The sequence below is a fragment of the Chionomys nivalis genome, chromosome 12 (genome assembly GCF_950005125.1).
Source record: "Chionomys nivalis chromosome 12, mChiNiv1.1, whole genome shotgun sequence".
Taxonomy (NCBI): domain Eukaryota; kingdom Metazoa; phylum Chordata; class Mammalia; order Rodentia; family Cricetidae; genus Chionomys; species Chionomys nivalis.
This window is the reverse complement of record NC_080097.1, coordinates 55,471,071-55,485,894: the sequence shown is the minus strand read 5'-3', so window position 1 is coordinate 55,485,894 and position 14,824 is coordinate 55,471,071. Positions and strand designations below refer to the sequence as shown.

The 14,824-nt window shown below is 41.3% G+C and overlaps 1 protein-coding gene across 3 annotated transcripts in view; it reads left to right on the top strand.

The window, feature by feature from the left end:
* Ift88 (intraflagellar transport 88) overlaps window positions 1–14,824 on the top strand; it is a 106,493-nt gene that overhangs the window by 47,005 nt on the left and 44,664 nt on the right. For all 3 annotated transcript variants that reach the window (XM_057786582.1, XM_057786580.1, XM_057786581.1), the window contains exons 16-20: window positions 4,005–4,091; window positions 5,617–5,803; window positions 7,948–8,056; window positions 10,121–10,271; window positions 10,861–10,976. In XM_057786582.1, the coding sequence (XP_057642565.1) occupies window positions 4,005–4,091; window positions 5,617–5,803; window positions 7,948–8,056; window positions 10,121–10,271; window positions 10,861–10,976 (650 nt within the window). The remainder of the gene's footprint in view (window positions 1–4,004; window positions 4,092–5,616; window positions 5,804–7,947; window positions 8,057–10,120; window positions 10,272–10,860; window positions 10,977–14,824) is intronic.

Genomic DNA, 14,824 nt, shown 5'->3' with positions numbered 1-14,824 from the left:
CCCTGGCATCCCTCACTGGCAAGCTCCTACCTGGTTGTCTAGGGGGTGAGGTAGAGTCTTTTGTTCCTTTCCGTGCTAGCTCAGGTAGAGCAGAGCTGAGACAGAAGCAGAGGATTGCAGGGTTTTAAGAAGAAGCAGGATAGCAAAGAGAGCAAGCTGTATGACCGTGGTTTCCTGGTTCCTAAGTTGGTGAGGGCATCATGTGTGCCTGCAACTCATAACTTCATTCGACCCAGGCAGCAAGGCTTGGGAAGCCATAGCACCTTCCCCAAACTGGCCGAGCCTGTGCCTTCTCTCTTCTTCCTGATTGAAGGATCCTCCTCTTGTCTGGAAGACAATAGAAAGGAGTAACTGCACTCCTGAAACTGGGGAGAACACCCTTTACTCTGAACATGAGAACAGAGTGACGTATCCCTGTGTTCATGTAGTAATTAATGCTATGCTGTAGGACCAGGAAGTGGGCAATTGTGTGTATCCAATCACCATACTTAAGTCTTTCAGTATTTACAAAGCACTAAAACTTCCAGAGAATCCTCTGGAATGTCTGTTCTGTCATTTTATTAACCCATCACACCTTTAACCATTAAACACGCTGCTGTCGGGGGCTGGAAGAATGGCTCAGAGGTTAAGAGCACATACTTCTGCAGAGGTTCTGAGTTTGGTTCCCAACACCCACGTCTGGAAGCTCACAGCTGCCTATATATCCAGCTCCAGGAGACCTGACACTCTCCTCTGGACACTAGGCCACCTGCACTCTCATGTGCATCACCACACAAGGACACACATACACATAATTAGAATAATAATTAAAATAAATCTTTTTTAATACCACCGTCAGCCTCAGTGGTTCATGCCTACAATTCTGGCACTGGGGAGGTGGAGGCAGGAGAATCAGAAGTTGAGGTCATCCTCAGCTATTGTTAAGTTTGAGGTCAACTGAGTTCCTTGAAACCATGTATCAAACAGACAGCTACTGTAAGCCCTGTTGCAGTGGAATCATAGGATGTGAGACAAATTGGTCTTTGTTACATTGCTGAAGTGATCTTGGGACCTGAAAAATAATCTATGAATATGAAGTATACTGTTATAGGAGACATAGTGGAGAAAATTCTATCTGTTTTATCTTGGCATTATATTTTTAAGTTTGTTTTTATTTTTTAAAAACAGGTTAATAGTGCATTGCCATAGTTCATATTTTTATAACTGTCTATCCAAAACTAACCATTCTTGCTGCTGGAGTGCTGGCTCAGCAGTTAAGAAACTGGCTGTTCTCCAGAGGACCTGGGATTGGTTCCCAGCACCCACATGACGGCTCACAACCACCTGTGATTCCAGCTCCATGAATCTAGTGCCCCCTATGACCTCTACAAGCCTCATGCATATAAGCAGTACAGAGTACAGACATACATATAGGTAAAACACTAACACATATAATATAATAAAATAAAAATTAAAAAAATAAGCACTCTTAACTTTTTCTATTAAAATTAACTCAGATCTTGTTATCTCCTTTTTTTCCTGTTTTATTTGCTCATTTTTTTGTTGGTTTGGTTTGGTTGGGGGGGTGTTTTTTGTTTGTTTGTTGGTTGGTTGGTGTGTGTGCATGTGTGTGTGGTTTTGTGTTTTGAGGCAGAGTTTTGCTGTGAAGTCCACACTGACCTTGAGCTCACTGTGGTCTGCCTTCCTTCCTCAGCTTGATGTAGGGTATTTCCTTTCTGGTGTTAGACTAGCCTAGAAATGACTAACCGTTTTTTAAGGTCATTGAAACTGTTTGAAATAGTGCTAGCATATGGGAACCAACATTATGAAATTTGGGGTTTTGTTGTTATTGTTGTTGTCTTGTGATGCTAAGCATCACACCAAGACCTTTCTACATTCTCGGCCAGCTGTACCTGCACAACACCAGTAGCCTTGGAATCCAGTAGTTTATTTATTTATTTTTTTTAAGACTCAATGTCCTTTATTTATGGCTAGAAACAAATTATGAGTGAGTACATCCCATGTTCATCTTTTTGGGTCTGTGTTACCTCACTCAGGATAGTGTTTTCTATTTCCATCCATTTGCATGTAAAATTCACGATGTCATTGTTTTTTTTTTTTTAATTAATTTTTTTTTTATTCTTTTTTACTTAAAATTTCCAACTGCTCCCCGTTTCCCATTTCCCTCCCCCTCCTCCCACATATTGCCCCCTCCCCCCGCTCCCCTCCCCCTATCCCCACTCCACTTCTCCTCCCCCTAGTCCACTCCCCCTCCCTCTCGATACTGAAGAGCAGTCCAAATTCCCTGCTCTACATGAAGACCAAGGTCCTCCCACTTCTATCTAGGTCCAGGAAGGTGAGCATCCAAACAGGCTACGCTCCCACAAAGCCAGTTCATGTATTAGGATCGAAACCTAGTGCCATTGTCCTTGGCTTCTCATCAGCCTTCATTGTCCGCCTTGTTCAGAGAGTCCAGTTTCAACCCATGCTTATTCAGTCCCAGTCCAGCTGGCCTTGGAGAGCTCCCAATAGATCAGTTCCACTGTCACAGTGGGTGGGTGCACCCCTCGTGGTCCTGATTTCCTTGCTCATGTTCTCCCTCCTTCTGCTCCTCATTTGGACCTTAAGAGCTCAGACGGTTGATCCAAATTGGGTCTCTGTCTCTCTCTCGATCCATCGCCAGATGAAAGTTCCTGTGCCATTCTCCTTGGCCTCTCGTCAGCTCTCATTGTCCACCACATTAAGAGAGTCCGGTTTTATCCCATGTTTTTTTCAGTAGCAGTCCAGCTGGCCTTGGTGAGCTCCCAATAGATCGGCCCCCCTGTCTCAGTGGTTGGGTGCACCCCGGAATCCAGTAGTTTAAAAACTCATTCTTATTCAAACCTGGATCAGCGTGCTTGCTGGCCCAGCATTAGACTCCAGCCCTGCGTGGCACATTCTCCTGGCTAGTGGCAGTAGGTGTAGCTGATGGTGGCAGGAAACAGAGGCAGGATTTTTGCTTGCACACAAGTGCTTGTCATAAATCGGAAACACCAAGATGTCAAGCATAAATATATTTTTTTAAAAAGGAATAAAATAAAAACCCACTATCCCTTTTCGCCTTTTCCTTCTTGTATGAAAATCATTTCTAGGTTGAATAACCACGCACTGTTCGCGTAAGGTGTCTAACTGTTCTACATACCATTTGTGTAGCATTATCAGACTTGGCAGGTAGCTAAACATGTACTTTCCTTTCTTGGGACTTGAAGATGTAATTATATTTATCTACTTTAGATAATAATTTGGTAACATTCCCAGAATTGTTTTCTATTATCGATTTTGAAAACTGTTCAGCGATTCATTTTCCTCCTCCTCCGAGCATCCCAGTTACATTTATAAAAGCCGTTTTTCCTGTGCTCGCCTCTGTCTTGTGTTCTTTTTAAAGAACATTTTTCTTAAAATATATTCATCCTTTTGCTGTACTTTATTCGGAACCCTTTGTGGGATCTTGGTCTTCAAGTTCTAGTTACCTCAGTAGCTCTCCAGTGCTTCCAAGTTGTTTATAGTGTTTCTTTAACTTCTCTGGTTGCTTTCTGTTGGAAAATAGTCCACAGATTAGTCTGTAATAGCTGTAACTAGAAGCCTCAGAATATTCGGTCACGAAGAAGTTATACCAAGTTAGGTAAAAGTTTTGAGGTCCTCATCCCAGCCATGCTGCAGGGTGAAGAGGGAACTGCTTCTCTGACTGACAAGGCTCACTATTCCCAGCTGACCGCCTCCAGTCATCTGTCCTTTCTTCAGCTCGGTCTGATGGGCTCTTACATCATCTGTGTGCTCTTAATGCAACTGTGATTCCTCGCGATAAGATTTCCACCCTTTCCTGCTTGAAGAGTTCTTGAATGAAATTTTTCTCCTGCCAACTGTCTTCTTGAATTTCTAGCTGCTCCCCTGTCCCCTCTGTCCCCAGTCCACACAGACCCCTTCCCCAACCGTACCTTTGGATACTGCTGTATGACGGGCAGTAATTTCAGACATGCTGTTTCTAGGCTGTAGACACTTTGAAGATGTTTGAAAAGAAGGACAGCAGAGTGAAAAGTGCAGCTGCCACCAACCTCTCGTTCCTGTATTACCTGGTAGGTTTGCTTCTCTACAGCTGAGAGCTGTTGATAGGATATTTTTGCATTGCTAAATCTCCGCCTAAGCAAGCACCTAAGGAAAGTTCTCCAGAGAAGACTGATGCAAAATGTGAGGGGAAAGAGGTAAACTGAGGGCTGCCTGGGACAAGTGCTGCGAGGGGCCGAGTTTGTAGACATGAGCAAGAAGACTGTCTCTAAAGAAGTGAGGGAGAGAGGCTGCCAGTGAAGACCCCAGCCGTCGTGGACTGACAGCCGCGAGACCGTGCTGAGCCGTGGTGCTGTGATGAAGAACGGGGTATCTCAGGTTAAATGACTTAGGTAGGGTTGCGGAACACCATCTGTAACAAGCATTCACTGGGTGCCTACTAGATGCCAATCACTGGGGCTCCTGAAAGTAGGTGGGCGCCACTTATGCCAGTTGCCTTCCAGCTACAGACTTGATTTGCCCTTTACTCCGCCTCAGATGGCAGCTCCTTCCCACCTCTGCAGGCTCCGCTCAGTTCCCCTCGGCAGTCCCAACAGCAGCCCTCTCAGCGTTTCTAAGTTCTTGTTGTTGTCCAGAAGACAGTCGTAGGGCTTAGCTTTCTCACAGCCGCACTCCACTTCCTGGTAGCAGCTTTTGTATAATTTGTAGTTCAGAGTCCACACATACATGTTCCTAACAACCAAAAGGTAAATGAAAGCAGCATAAGTGCATCAGTGACCGAGGGATAAACCCCGTGTGGTCCATACATGGATGCTAGTCGGCCATAAGAGACCTTACAAACGCACTAAGAACAAGAAGCCAGACCCAGAGGTCCCAGATAATAGCCAGCGTCCAGATAGGAAGGGAACTAGAAAGCAGAGCACAGGTTTCCAGAGCCAGGGAAGAGAAAGCAGAGTGTGGCTGCTGGCAGACACGGGGTTTCTCTTGAGGGGCAGAAAAGGACCCTGGAGGAAGGCAATAGTGGTAACTGCTCCAACCCTGTGGAGTGTTTGCCACTGCCTTGGGCATTTTAAAGGGGTTCTCAGTCTCACTGTGCTGACCTGGCTCAGCTGGCCATGTCCCAATGAAATGAAGGGCTCCATGGGCGTCATGTGAACCATGGCAAGGTCCTGATCAAGCTTGTGGCTGAGAGAGGAAGAGAAAGCCCTGCATGGGCAGAAATGCAAACGCCTGGTGTGTGCCGCAGCCAGGTGCAGAGCAGGGGACGCTGAGGCCCTTCCATCTATTTCAGTGCTTCAGGTGGGAAGGCAGTGCACAGCAAATGAGGACACGGGGCTTGGGCGTTGAACATGGAACCACCTACATATAAATACTGTTGTTATCAAAGCATGAGACTAGAAAAGCCAGTCCTACGATACTTGGCTGTTTGAGCTTGACAACTGCAAATAGCCTGTCAAAACTAAGATATTTAAAATATTTGTTTCTGTTCATCTTTGTTTATAATCTCAGAAAGTCCATTTATTGTTTTAATAATCTCAGAACAATCTGAGGAGATTTGAAATTTAGACTTGAAATTGTATATCTTTTATACTTTAGGAAAATGAATTTGCTCAAGCCAGCAGCTATGCAGACTTAGCTGTGAACTCAGATAGATACAACCCATCCGCTCTCACTAATAAAGGGAACACGGTTTTTGCAAACGGTGATTATGAGAAGGCAGCTGAATTCTATAAGGAGGCCCTGAGAAACGATTCTTCTTGTACTGAAGCACTTTATAACATTGGTGAGTTCAACGTGGCTCGCGACATTAAGGCATTGTCGACATCTTTTAAAAAATAGCATTATTCTTAGTGGAGTTAATGATTCAAAAGCCATGCTATGTAAAATTTGGGTCAGCATTGTTATGTTGTTCTCCAAAAAGACTTTTCTAACATCTCTGTCTACCACAGTTATAAGACTGACTGTGTCCCCAAGTTTTGATGATATGAGATGGTGTTTTTAAACGTTTCCCAAATGGGGGGGGCACCTATTTTCCTTTTTAATTAGGAAAAATGTCAAATATACAGAAAGTACTTGGAAGCTGTTTAGTGCCACAATTTGACACATTTTAATATTTTGCCAGATATTCTTCAGAATTTTTAATACTTTTTCCATGTTTATGTGTGTGGGTGTTTTGTCCGCATGCCTGTCTGTGCACCACTTGTGTGGCTGGAACACACAGAGGCCAGAGCAGGGTGCCAGATCTCTAGGAACTGGAGTTACAGGTGGTTGTAGCCACTGTGTGGCTGCTAGGAACCAAACCTAGGTCCTCCGGAAGAGCAGCCAGTGCTCTTAACCACTGAGCATCTCTCCAGCACCTCAGACTATATTATTTGTACTCTTATAAGACATGAAGGCTCATGACCATCTCATTCCCTTCCTGTCCTCAGAGGCTGTCTGATATGAGCACTGTTGCTTCTAAGGTGCTGCCAAACACATACATGTCTGCAGTATGGGACTAGTGTCTTTGGCTATCGGTGCTTCTTTTCAAATATGCTTCTTTTTGAATGTGTTTTTATTTGATTATGAATTTAGTTTGTATTTTTGGTTTTTTTTTTCTTTTCTGTTTTTTTTTTCTTGTCTTTTTTGCATTGTTACCTTTCCTTGGTTGTCTGATGCTCTTAAACTATTTCCTGGTGTTTAGGAATTTGCAAATAAAAATTCAGTCGGGGGTGCTGAGGAGATGACTGTTGGTAAAGTGCTTGCCACACAAGCAAGAGAACCTAAGTTCTGATCCTCAACACTCACTTAAAAAGTCAGGGAAGGCAACATATACCCATCATCCCACCGCTAGGCAGGCAAAAAAAAAGGCAGGTCACCTGGAGTTTGCTGGTTCAGTAACTTTATTTTTATTTCCAAAAAATAAAGGTAGAGAGTATTTGAGGAAGATACCGAGCATGATCTCTGGCCTCAGCATGTGTGTGCACATGTGCCTGCACACATACACGTACATACCACAGGAAGAGGGGAGGATGAATAGATCTGTGTTCATTAGAACGATGAACGGAGAGTTACGTAAGCACCCAGTCTGGACTGCTCTGTTTGGTTGAAGACTGGCCTGCCAGTCGATTGTCTGCCGGCCCTGGAGATGAGGTGTGGGACCAGGGAAGAAGTAGGGAGTGGAGACACCTCACTGAGAAATGGCAAGAAGAGACTGAGGAGGTGACATTTGAAATCTGGAAAGGGTTGTACTGGCTAGGTAAGAGAAGGGCACAGTCCTTCTGGTCACTTAATTGTCTGCTTAGATGCTGTTCTTACTTTATAAATTTGAGATTTTTTTAGACTCGCACAGCTTTATTTTTCCTATGTAATTTAAAAGTAAATTTTGAATTTTTAAAACATTTTATTAGCGAGTATTAATCATACATAATAATAGGTTTAATTATGACATGTTCATGACATTTTCATGAACACAAAGTATTTTTATCGTATTTGCCTTGTCTGCCCATTGTCCTCCCTAGTGTCCACACTCCTGCTGACCCCTTTCCTTTCCTAGCTAGGCCTCTTCTACTCTTGTCCTTTGAATTTTTTTGTAATAACAGAAGGCGTACCCTTGTCCCTGTTGTGTACAATCACTAGCGCAGTTCATCACGTTTATCCCTTCTGTTAGGTTTTGTGGCTGGATCCATGTCCGCAGTATGTATTCCATTCTCTGAGTCTATTTGTCGGTTCCTGTCTGCTGTCCCTGATGAACTGCCCCCCGTCGCCCCCCGATTTTAAAATCACAGGAACTGTCTATAGCATGTCTCATGTCTGCTTGGAGAAATCCCAGCCTATATGGTTCTTTATCACTTTCTCTTCTGGATGATTTTGCATGCATTTAAATATTTAACGTGTTGCTTTGAGTACAGTTCTGCCTGTGATGCTGCTGTTTTCTGTCTTCTCAAGGCCTCACCTATAAGAAGCTAAACCGTCTAGACGAAGCCTTGGACTCCTTTCTGAAACTGCATGCAATCCTTCGGAACAGCGCTCAAGTTCTTTGCCAGATAGCAAATGTGTATCTCTATTGAAAGCTTACGGGCATTATTAATTCCCTCAATTGGAAATTAAATATCAATTATTAAATAATATTAGCCATGGAGATAATTGATAAGGGTGATACGACAGGTTAACTTGCTGAAAGTAGTTCAGTTGGTGAAAGATCATTTGCATCCTAAGAAGAATTAGTTAATAATGGTCGTTTATTTTTATTTTAAAAAACTAATTGAAGAAATTGAGGATATTTTGAATCCATATAATCTCTGACTAGAAGTTAATTAGATACTTTAACGCATTGTACTAATTCTGATTTTGTTTTAAAAGCTCATGTAGGCTATTGAAGATTCATGACTAACTAGTACTATTGAGTTTGGATAATGGATTAATTTTAGCTGTTGTGCAGATATAGTGAATATAGCTCTCTGGAGACTTATCCTCAAAAATCTTCAGTGCTGCATGGCCTCGTTCATTAGCACTCTCGCTGGTGTGTGCTGTGTGCAGGATTAGATCCTGTGCTTGGCTCTCTGCATGCAGTAAGTATTGCTGTCATGTCAGCGTCTGCAGCACTCAGCTTCCTGTTTTCCCCACTCATGATTAGGAAAGTCGATGTGTTCGTCTTGTAATGCCCCTCACTGTATTGGAAAAGCACTGTGATTTCTCTCACTTTGATGAACTTTGGCCACGCCATTTGGAAGAGCTCATATTTAGGTAGGTTTTAATATACTGTTACCTTGATATATTTCATGTAAATATGTTTAGAGAAAGGTGGGGTATATTGTTAAACTAAGTACTATCCATTCTACTTTGGATAAAGTATATTTTAATTTTTTCATAAAGTTTTAGAGCAGATAGTATTATAGTTATTCCTTTTATTTATTTTTTTGTGTGTGTTTCAAACAGTGCTTAAGATAGCGCCTTGCTCTTGCTGGGTAAATGCTCTACCATTGAGCTACACCCAAGGAGGTATAATTTGTCCTTTTTTCCTGAAACTAAGCATCATGATTCTGCTTGTGCCTAGTTAGTGACTGGGCAGTAGTTAGTTGATGCATTTGAAACTCTTTGAATGAATCTTATGGTTTTTTTTCTTGTGGTATCACATTTGCTTTGCCATGTTCAAAACAAGGACCAAGCTGAGTGTGAGTCCCTATAACCCTAGCTGCCAGGAGGCTGAGGCAGGATGATCTGGAGAACAAGGCCTGCTTGGCAACACTTTAGCTCACCCCATCTCCAAAACAACAACAGAAACCAAACAAGACTGGAAACTGCAGGAGACTTCTTGCTAAATAAAAAAGAACCTTATGTTGGGGTGTGTTCATTTCATTCATTATCAGATATAAATAAGTAATAGTCAATAAATGTTGATACAAACAAAATGCTTGTGCATTTGCAGAGGCCTTACTAGGTATTAAAGGAAACTACAGAGAGAAAATGCCCTGTCCTTAGGGTTATACTATAATTAGGAAAAACATACAGGAAAAATGCAGGAAGACAATTTCTTTACTGTGCTGAGCTTAAGAGAGCTGGGGTCATTGAGCAAACATTCCGCCATTTTCTTCAAGTGATTCTGCTAGACATTTGGTCTTGGTTCCATTTCCAGCTCTACAAAAACATTGTAATAATCTAAAATTTTGTGAAAAAAAATTAAACCTACATCTAGAATGGGTAGTACTTAAAGTTTTACAGGTGTACCTACCCTTTTCCTAAACATATTTACATGAAACATATCAAGGTGACAATATATGAAACCTCTACCTAAACTTTTACTCTTCCCCAATGTCGCAGTCAAAGCTCATCAAAATGAGAGAGTCCCAGTGCTCTCGAGTGCCGAGTGCCGTGAGGGGTATCACAACACGGACACACGTCTGCTTTTCTGAGTGCAGGAGAAACAACTGAAGAAAGCCACAGGGAAGCAGACTAGACAGAGAGCAAGGGTGTTGCTGGGCAGCACTGCCCTGCCTCCCGCCTCCTGCAGAGATGTAGGGTTAACAATGCAGACAGCACAGTCCTGAGGCCTAGAACCATTTTCACTATCACATTCCAATCTCACTTATTGGTGCCTGAATCTTAACTGACATTGCCCAAGATACGAGCTAATGGAAGATCCCAACCAAGCGATTGAGTGGCTGATGCAGCTCATCAGTGTTGTTCCGACTGATTCCCAAGCTCTGTCTAAACTGGGCGAGCTGTACGACAGTGAAGGGGACAAGTCCCAGGCCTTCCAGTATTACTACGAGGTGGGTGTGTGTCTTGCTTCCTTACAGTTTCTCACAGACCCTAACTTTTCAGAAAAGCGTATTAGTTTAGAACTAATAATTATTTGTTAAAATTCAACTTTCTTAAACTATAGTTTTGATTATATTAATTAAAACGAAAAATACTAACTCATTTTCCTTAAACCATGATTTGCATCTTCTGATTCTCTTAAATTTTTTTTTTGTTGTTGTTGTTTTGTTTTTTTTTTTGTTTTGTTTTTCGAGACAGGGTTTCTCTGTAGTTTTTGGTTCCTGTCCTGGAACTAGCTCTCGTAGACCAGACTGGCCTCGAACTCCCAGAGATCCGCCTGCCTCTGCCTCCCGAGTGCTGGGATTAAAGGCGTGTGCCACCACCTCCTGGCTTGATTCTCTTAAATATTACTATGACTCAGATTATAACTGAAACTGTCAAGCTTACCTACGTTCTCTAAGTATTGTATACTTTTAGAACTTGTCAAGTTCTTTTGCTAGTTCATGCTTTTATAAATAGGTCCACTAACAGGAAAAGTAATCAGGAGTAGCTTCCGTGTTGCTGCTGATGTCACATTGTCGCTCTCTGGGTGTTCTCTAGTCATACAGGTATTTCCCTTCTAATATTGAGGTCATTGAGTGGCTTGGAGCCTATTACATCGATACCCAGTTCTGTGAAAAAGCTATTCAGTACTTTGAAAGAGCATCTCTAATACAGTAAGTAGCTGTTTAGATTTTATATTTAGTTAATGTCTTTCATTGAGACTATTTTTAATTCCTAAAAATTAAGTATCTGATAAGTGTAATAAATTCATGAACATCTTTTAATGAGTTTTTGTTTCCTTGTATTTTTTTTCATTTTAGTTTGTTTCTATTGTGACAGATATATTTGCCTTTGCATAAAAACTTTAAATACCTTTTATAGTGTACTTTGTCTGTTTTCCTTACCCAAACCTCAGTGAACAAGAAGTATTTATTCCCAGATCAGAAGGTGACTTTCTCAGCCTTAGGACAGGTTTGTTGCTAGAAGAGCCTTAATAGGAGGAGGCTGTGTTGGTCTCGGTTCACAGTTGCCTTTTGTTGAACATTACTCTTTGTTTCTCTTTTAATCTCAGCCTCCCCCTGGCTTCAGTTCTGAGCATGGCCTTTCTGGAACGTCTCGTTGCTCATATCTATTTCCTTTCTTGCTGACTCCTCAACTCCATTTCCTCTCTTGTTTTGCTGGCCTGTCTGCTCTCCCAGAGTTTTGTCTTGGGTTAATTCAGCCATTTATTCCACCAGGAACAGCTGTCCAGATAAGTTATGTGACCTGGTAAACAATGCCATATACATCTGTGTCACATCAGCGTCTCCTCGTTCCTCTCAGAGCTCCTCAGTTCCTCTCCATGCTTCATGCTTCAAGTTTCCCTGAAAATGGATGTCTTTCATGTAAAGTCCCTTTACACATCTTTCTCTACTTTTCTCTGCATTTACCTTCATTTGTTTCTGGTCTTACTTTTTTTTTAAGTGACAGAGGCATTCAGTATACATTAATTACATTTCCTCCATATTTTTGATCATGTAGTTTCTATACTATACACTGTAATTTCCTTTCTGGTATGCTAAATTATTTTTAAAATACATTTTTATTTTGCCAGGCGTGGTGACACATGCCTTTAATCACAGCACTCAGGAGGCAGAAGCAGATGGATTTCTGAGTTTGAGGCCAGATTGGTCTACAAAGCAAGTTTCAGGACAGTCAAGGCTACACAGAGAAACCCTGTCTCAAAAAACAAAAAATTATTTAAAAAATTGTTTTCAACTGATACATAATAATTGTAGCTATATGTGCTAAGTATTTATTGCTGTATAAAATCTGCCTCTTCCATAAGAACATAAGCTCTTAAGGAATGGGAATGTTCATTCCTCTGTCATATAACTCCTTACATGTTATGGCAACTTGGCAAATGGTTTAATTCAGTTTTATTGCTTCTTGTGATGCTCATGCTAGAAACCTCTCCAGTCGTGTCACTTATGTTTTGTGTCTTCGTGATGGAGTGGTTCTTACTGGTCCAAGCCTATACTTCTGTTTTCTATTTTCTGTATATCTATAAGTTACATATTAAAATATTATGAAATACTAGCCCACAATGATTATAGTCTTCCACATCTGTAATCCCAGTGCTTGAAAGCTGAGTCAGGAGATTTTTTTCCAAGTTCAAAGCCAGTTTCTTGGCATACAGTGTGAAAACCCATTTCAAAAAAGAAAGAAGAAAGGAATGAAGGTAAAAAGGAAAAGAAAAAAAATTCTATTCCTGTTGGTCCATTATTCAATGCAATTCTATTACTTAACTGTTTTAGAGAATGTTATTTTAATATGCTCATCGTGATCACTATCCTAAAACACCATCAGAGGACCAGTATTTGCCCATGGGAACTCCAGGAAGAGAAAGAGCAGAGAAACTACTGGAACACATTGTGGCCAGCATTTCCCACAGTTGAGCAAAGGTTGTGGATCTGTGAGTCTACAGAGCTCAGTGAACTCTGAGTGGAAAAAACTCGAGGGAGCTCCATGAGACATTTAGCCACACTATTGAGAAAGTCTTGAGAGCGTCAAGAGGAGGTGTCATCACATCCAAGGGATGCTGGATAAGATTAAGCAGAAACCCTGCAGGCCAGAAGACAATGCATAGTATATAAAGTCCTGGAATCTCTGATTGTAAAGATGACCATACATACAAAAATCTCTGAGGAATGTATGCACAAAATTGAAATACAATAAAAGAATTCAGTAAAATTGCAGGATGTAAAATCACATACAATCTTTTTTTATTTCTGTAGACTTGCAATAAACAATCTAAAATGACAACTATGAGATTAGTAAAAATAATATCATTTATAACTGAATTAAAAAGAATAAGGTAACTAGTTGCTGATTTAATTGTGTAGCTAAAAAGCATGCACTTAAAGCTATGAATAACTCCTGAAAGAGATTAAGGACATAAACAAATGGAAAGACATCATGTACATGGATTAGAAGACTAGGGTTATTAGCAATAATAATGATCAGAGTGATAACAATCAGAGTGATCTTAAGGTCAAGGCTCTCCCTATCAAAATCTCTATAGTATTTTATAGACATAGAAAGTCCACCTAATATTCATATAGAATCTCTAGGGACTCTGTATAGTCAATCCAAAAAGGAGCAAAGTTGGAAAATTCCAAATCCCTCTTTTCAGAATGTGCTTGCATACTGCCATAATCAAAACGGTGTGGCATTTCAGGGCTAGAAAGGCCGCCGAGAGAATAGGCACTAGATCCCCACAGTAACCCCTCTCATGTATGGTAAGTTGGTTTCCTACAACAGTAGTGAAAGCGTGGAGGAACAATGGTTTTTTAAGCTAAAAATGTTTGACAAACTAGATATTTACATGGCAGAAAAATGAAGTTTGAAACCAACCGATGGCGCACACCAGTAATCCGGTTACTCTGTGGCTGAGGTGGGAGGATTGAGAGTTCAAGGACAGCCTGGGTTACAAATCAGTCCTCCATCTCAAAAACAACAACCACAAAAAATTTAACACTTAGTTTATCCCATATGCAAAACTAAATTTAAAACAGATTAAAGACCCAAATAAATGTAAGACTAAAAACTATAAAATACTCACAAGAGAGGACAGGAGAGATAGCTCAAGCAGTTAAGAGCATTGGCTGCTCTTCCAGAGGATATGAGTTCAGTTCCCCACACCCACATGGCAGGTCACAGCTGTCTGTACCTCCTCTTCCAGAGATCCTATACCCTCACAGAGACATACACACAGGCAAAACACAAATGTACACAAAATTAAAAAAGAAAAACACTCATAAAAACTCTTAGTGGAAATTGTTCATGCCATTGAATGTGACAAAAACTCTTAGAAATGCCATCAAAACACAGAAATAGGCAATATTAGACTTCACCAAATTTTCAGTATTCTGCTTAACAAATAAGAGTACAAAAGCAACCCACAGAGTAGGTCGTTACCCAAAATGTATAAAGAGCTCCGACAACTCAACAGTAACAAAAATGAGCAAAGATTGAGGACATTTTTCCCCAAAGACAGTGTATACACCGCTGATAAACATATACAAAGATGCTTAGCAGCGTCCAGCGTTGGGCAGTGCGAGTCACACCCATGCACACATGGCAGCATAATTGGACTTAGTGAGTCATCTAAAAAGAAGATAGGAATAGGACGTGTTGGGAGGTGCCCTGGGAAAGTTGGAGGGGCGAATTAGAAATGGATCTGATCTTATTTTATTGTATACATGTATGAAATTCTCAAAGAATAAAAAAATGGGGTTGGAGAACAAGGTCTCACTATGTTGCCCTGGCGGTCCTAAAACAGTCCTGGAACTGGCTCTTCTGCCTCTGCCTCCTGAGTGCTGGGATTAAAGGTGTGCACCCCCACTGCCTGGCTAGAACCCTGGGTGTAACATGTGGGTAGAGAAGGTGGCAGGCTTCTTAGAGGAAAGTAATACAATTAACTGCATATTTTATTTAGATTGCAGTGGATAGGTGTGTGGGCAGTGGGCTTAAAATTAAT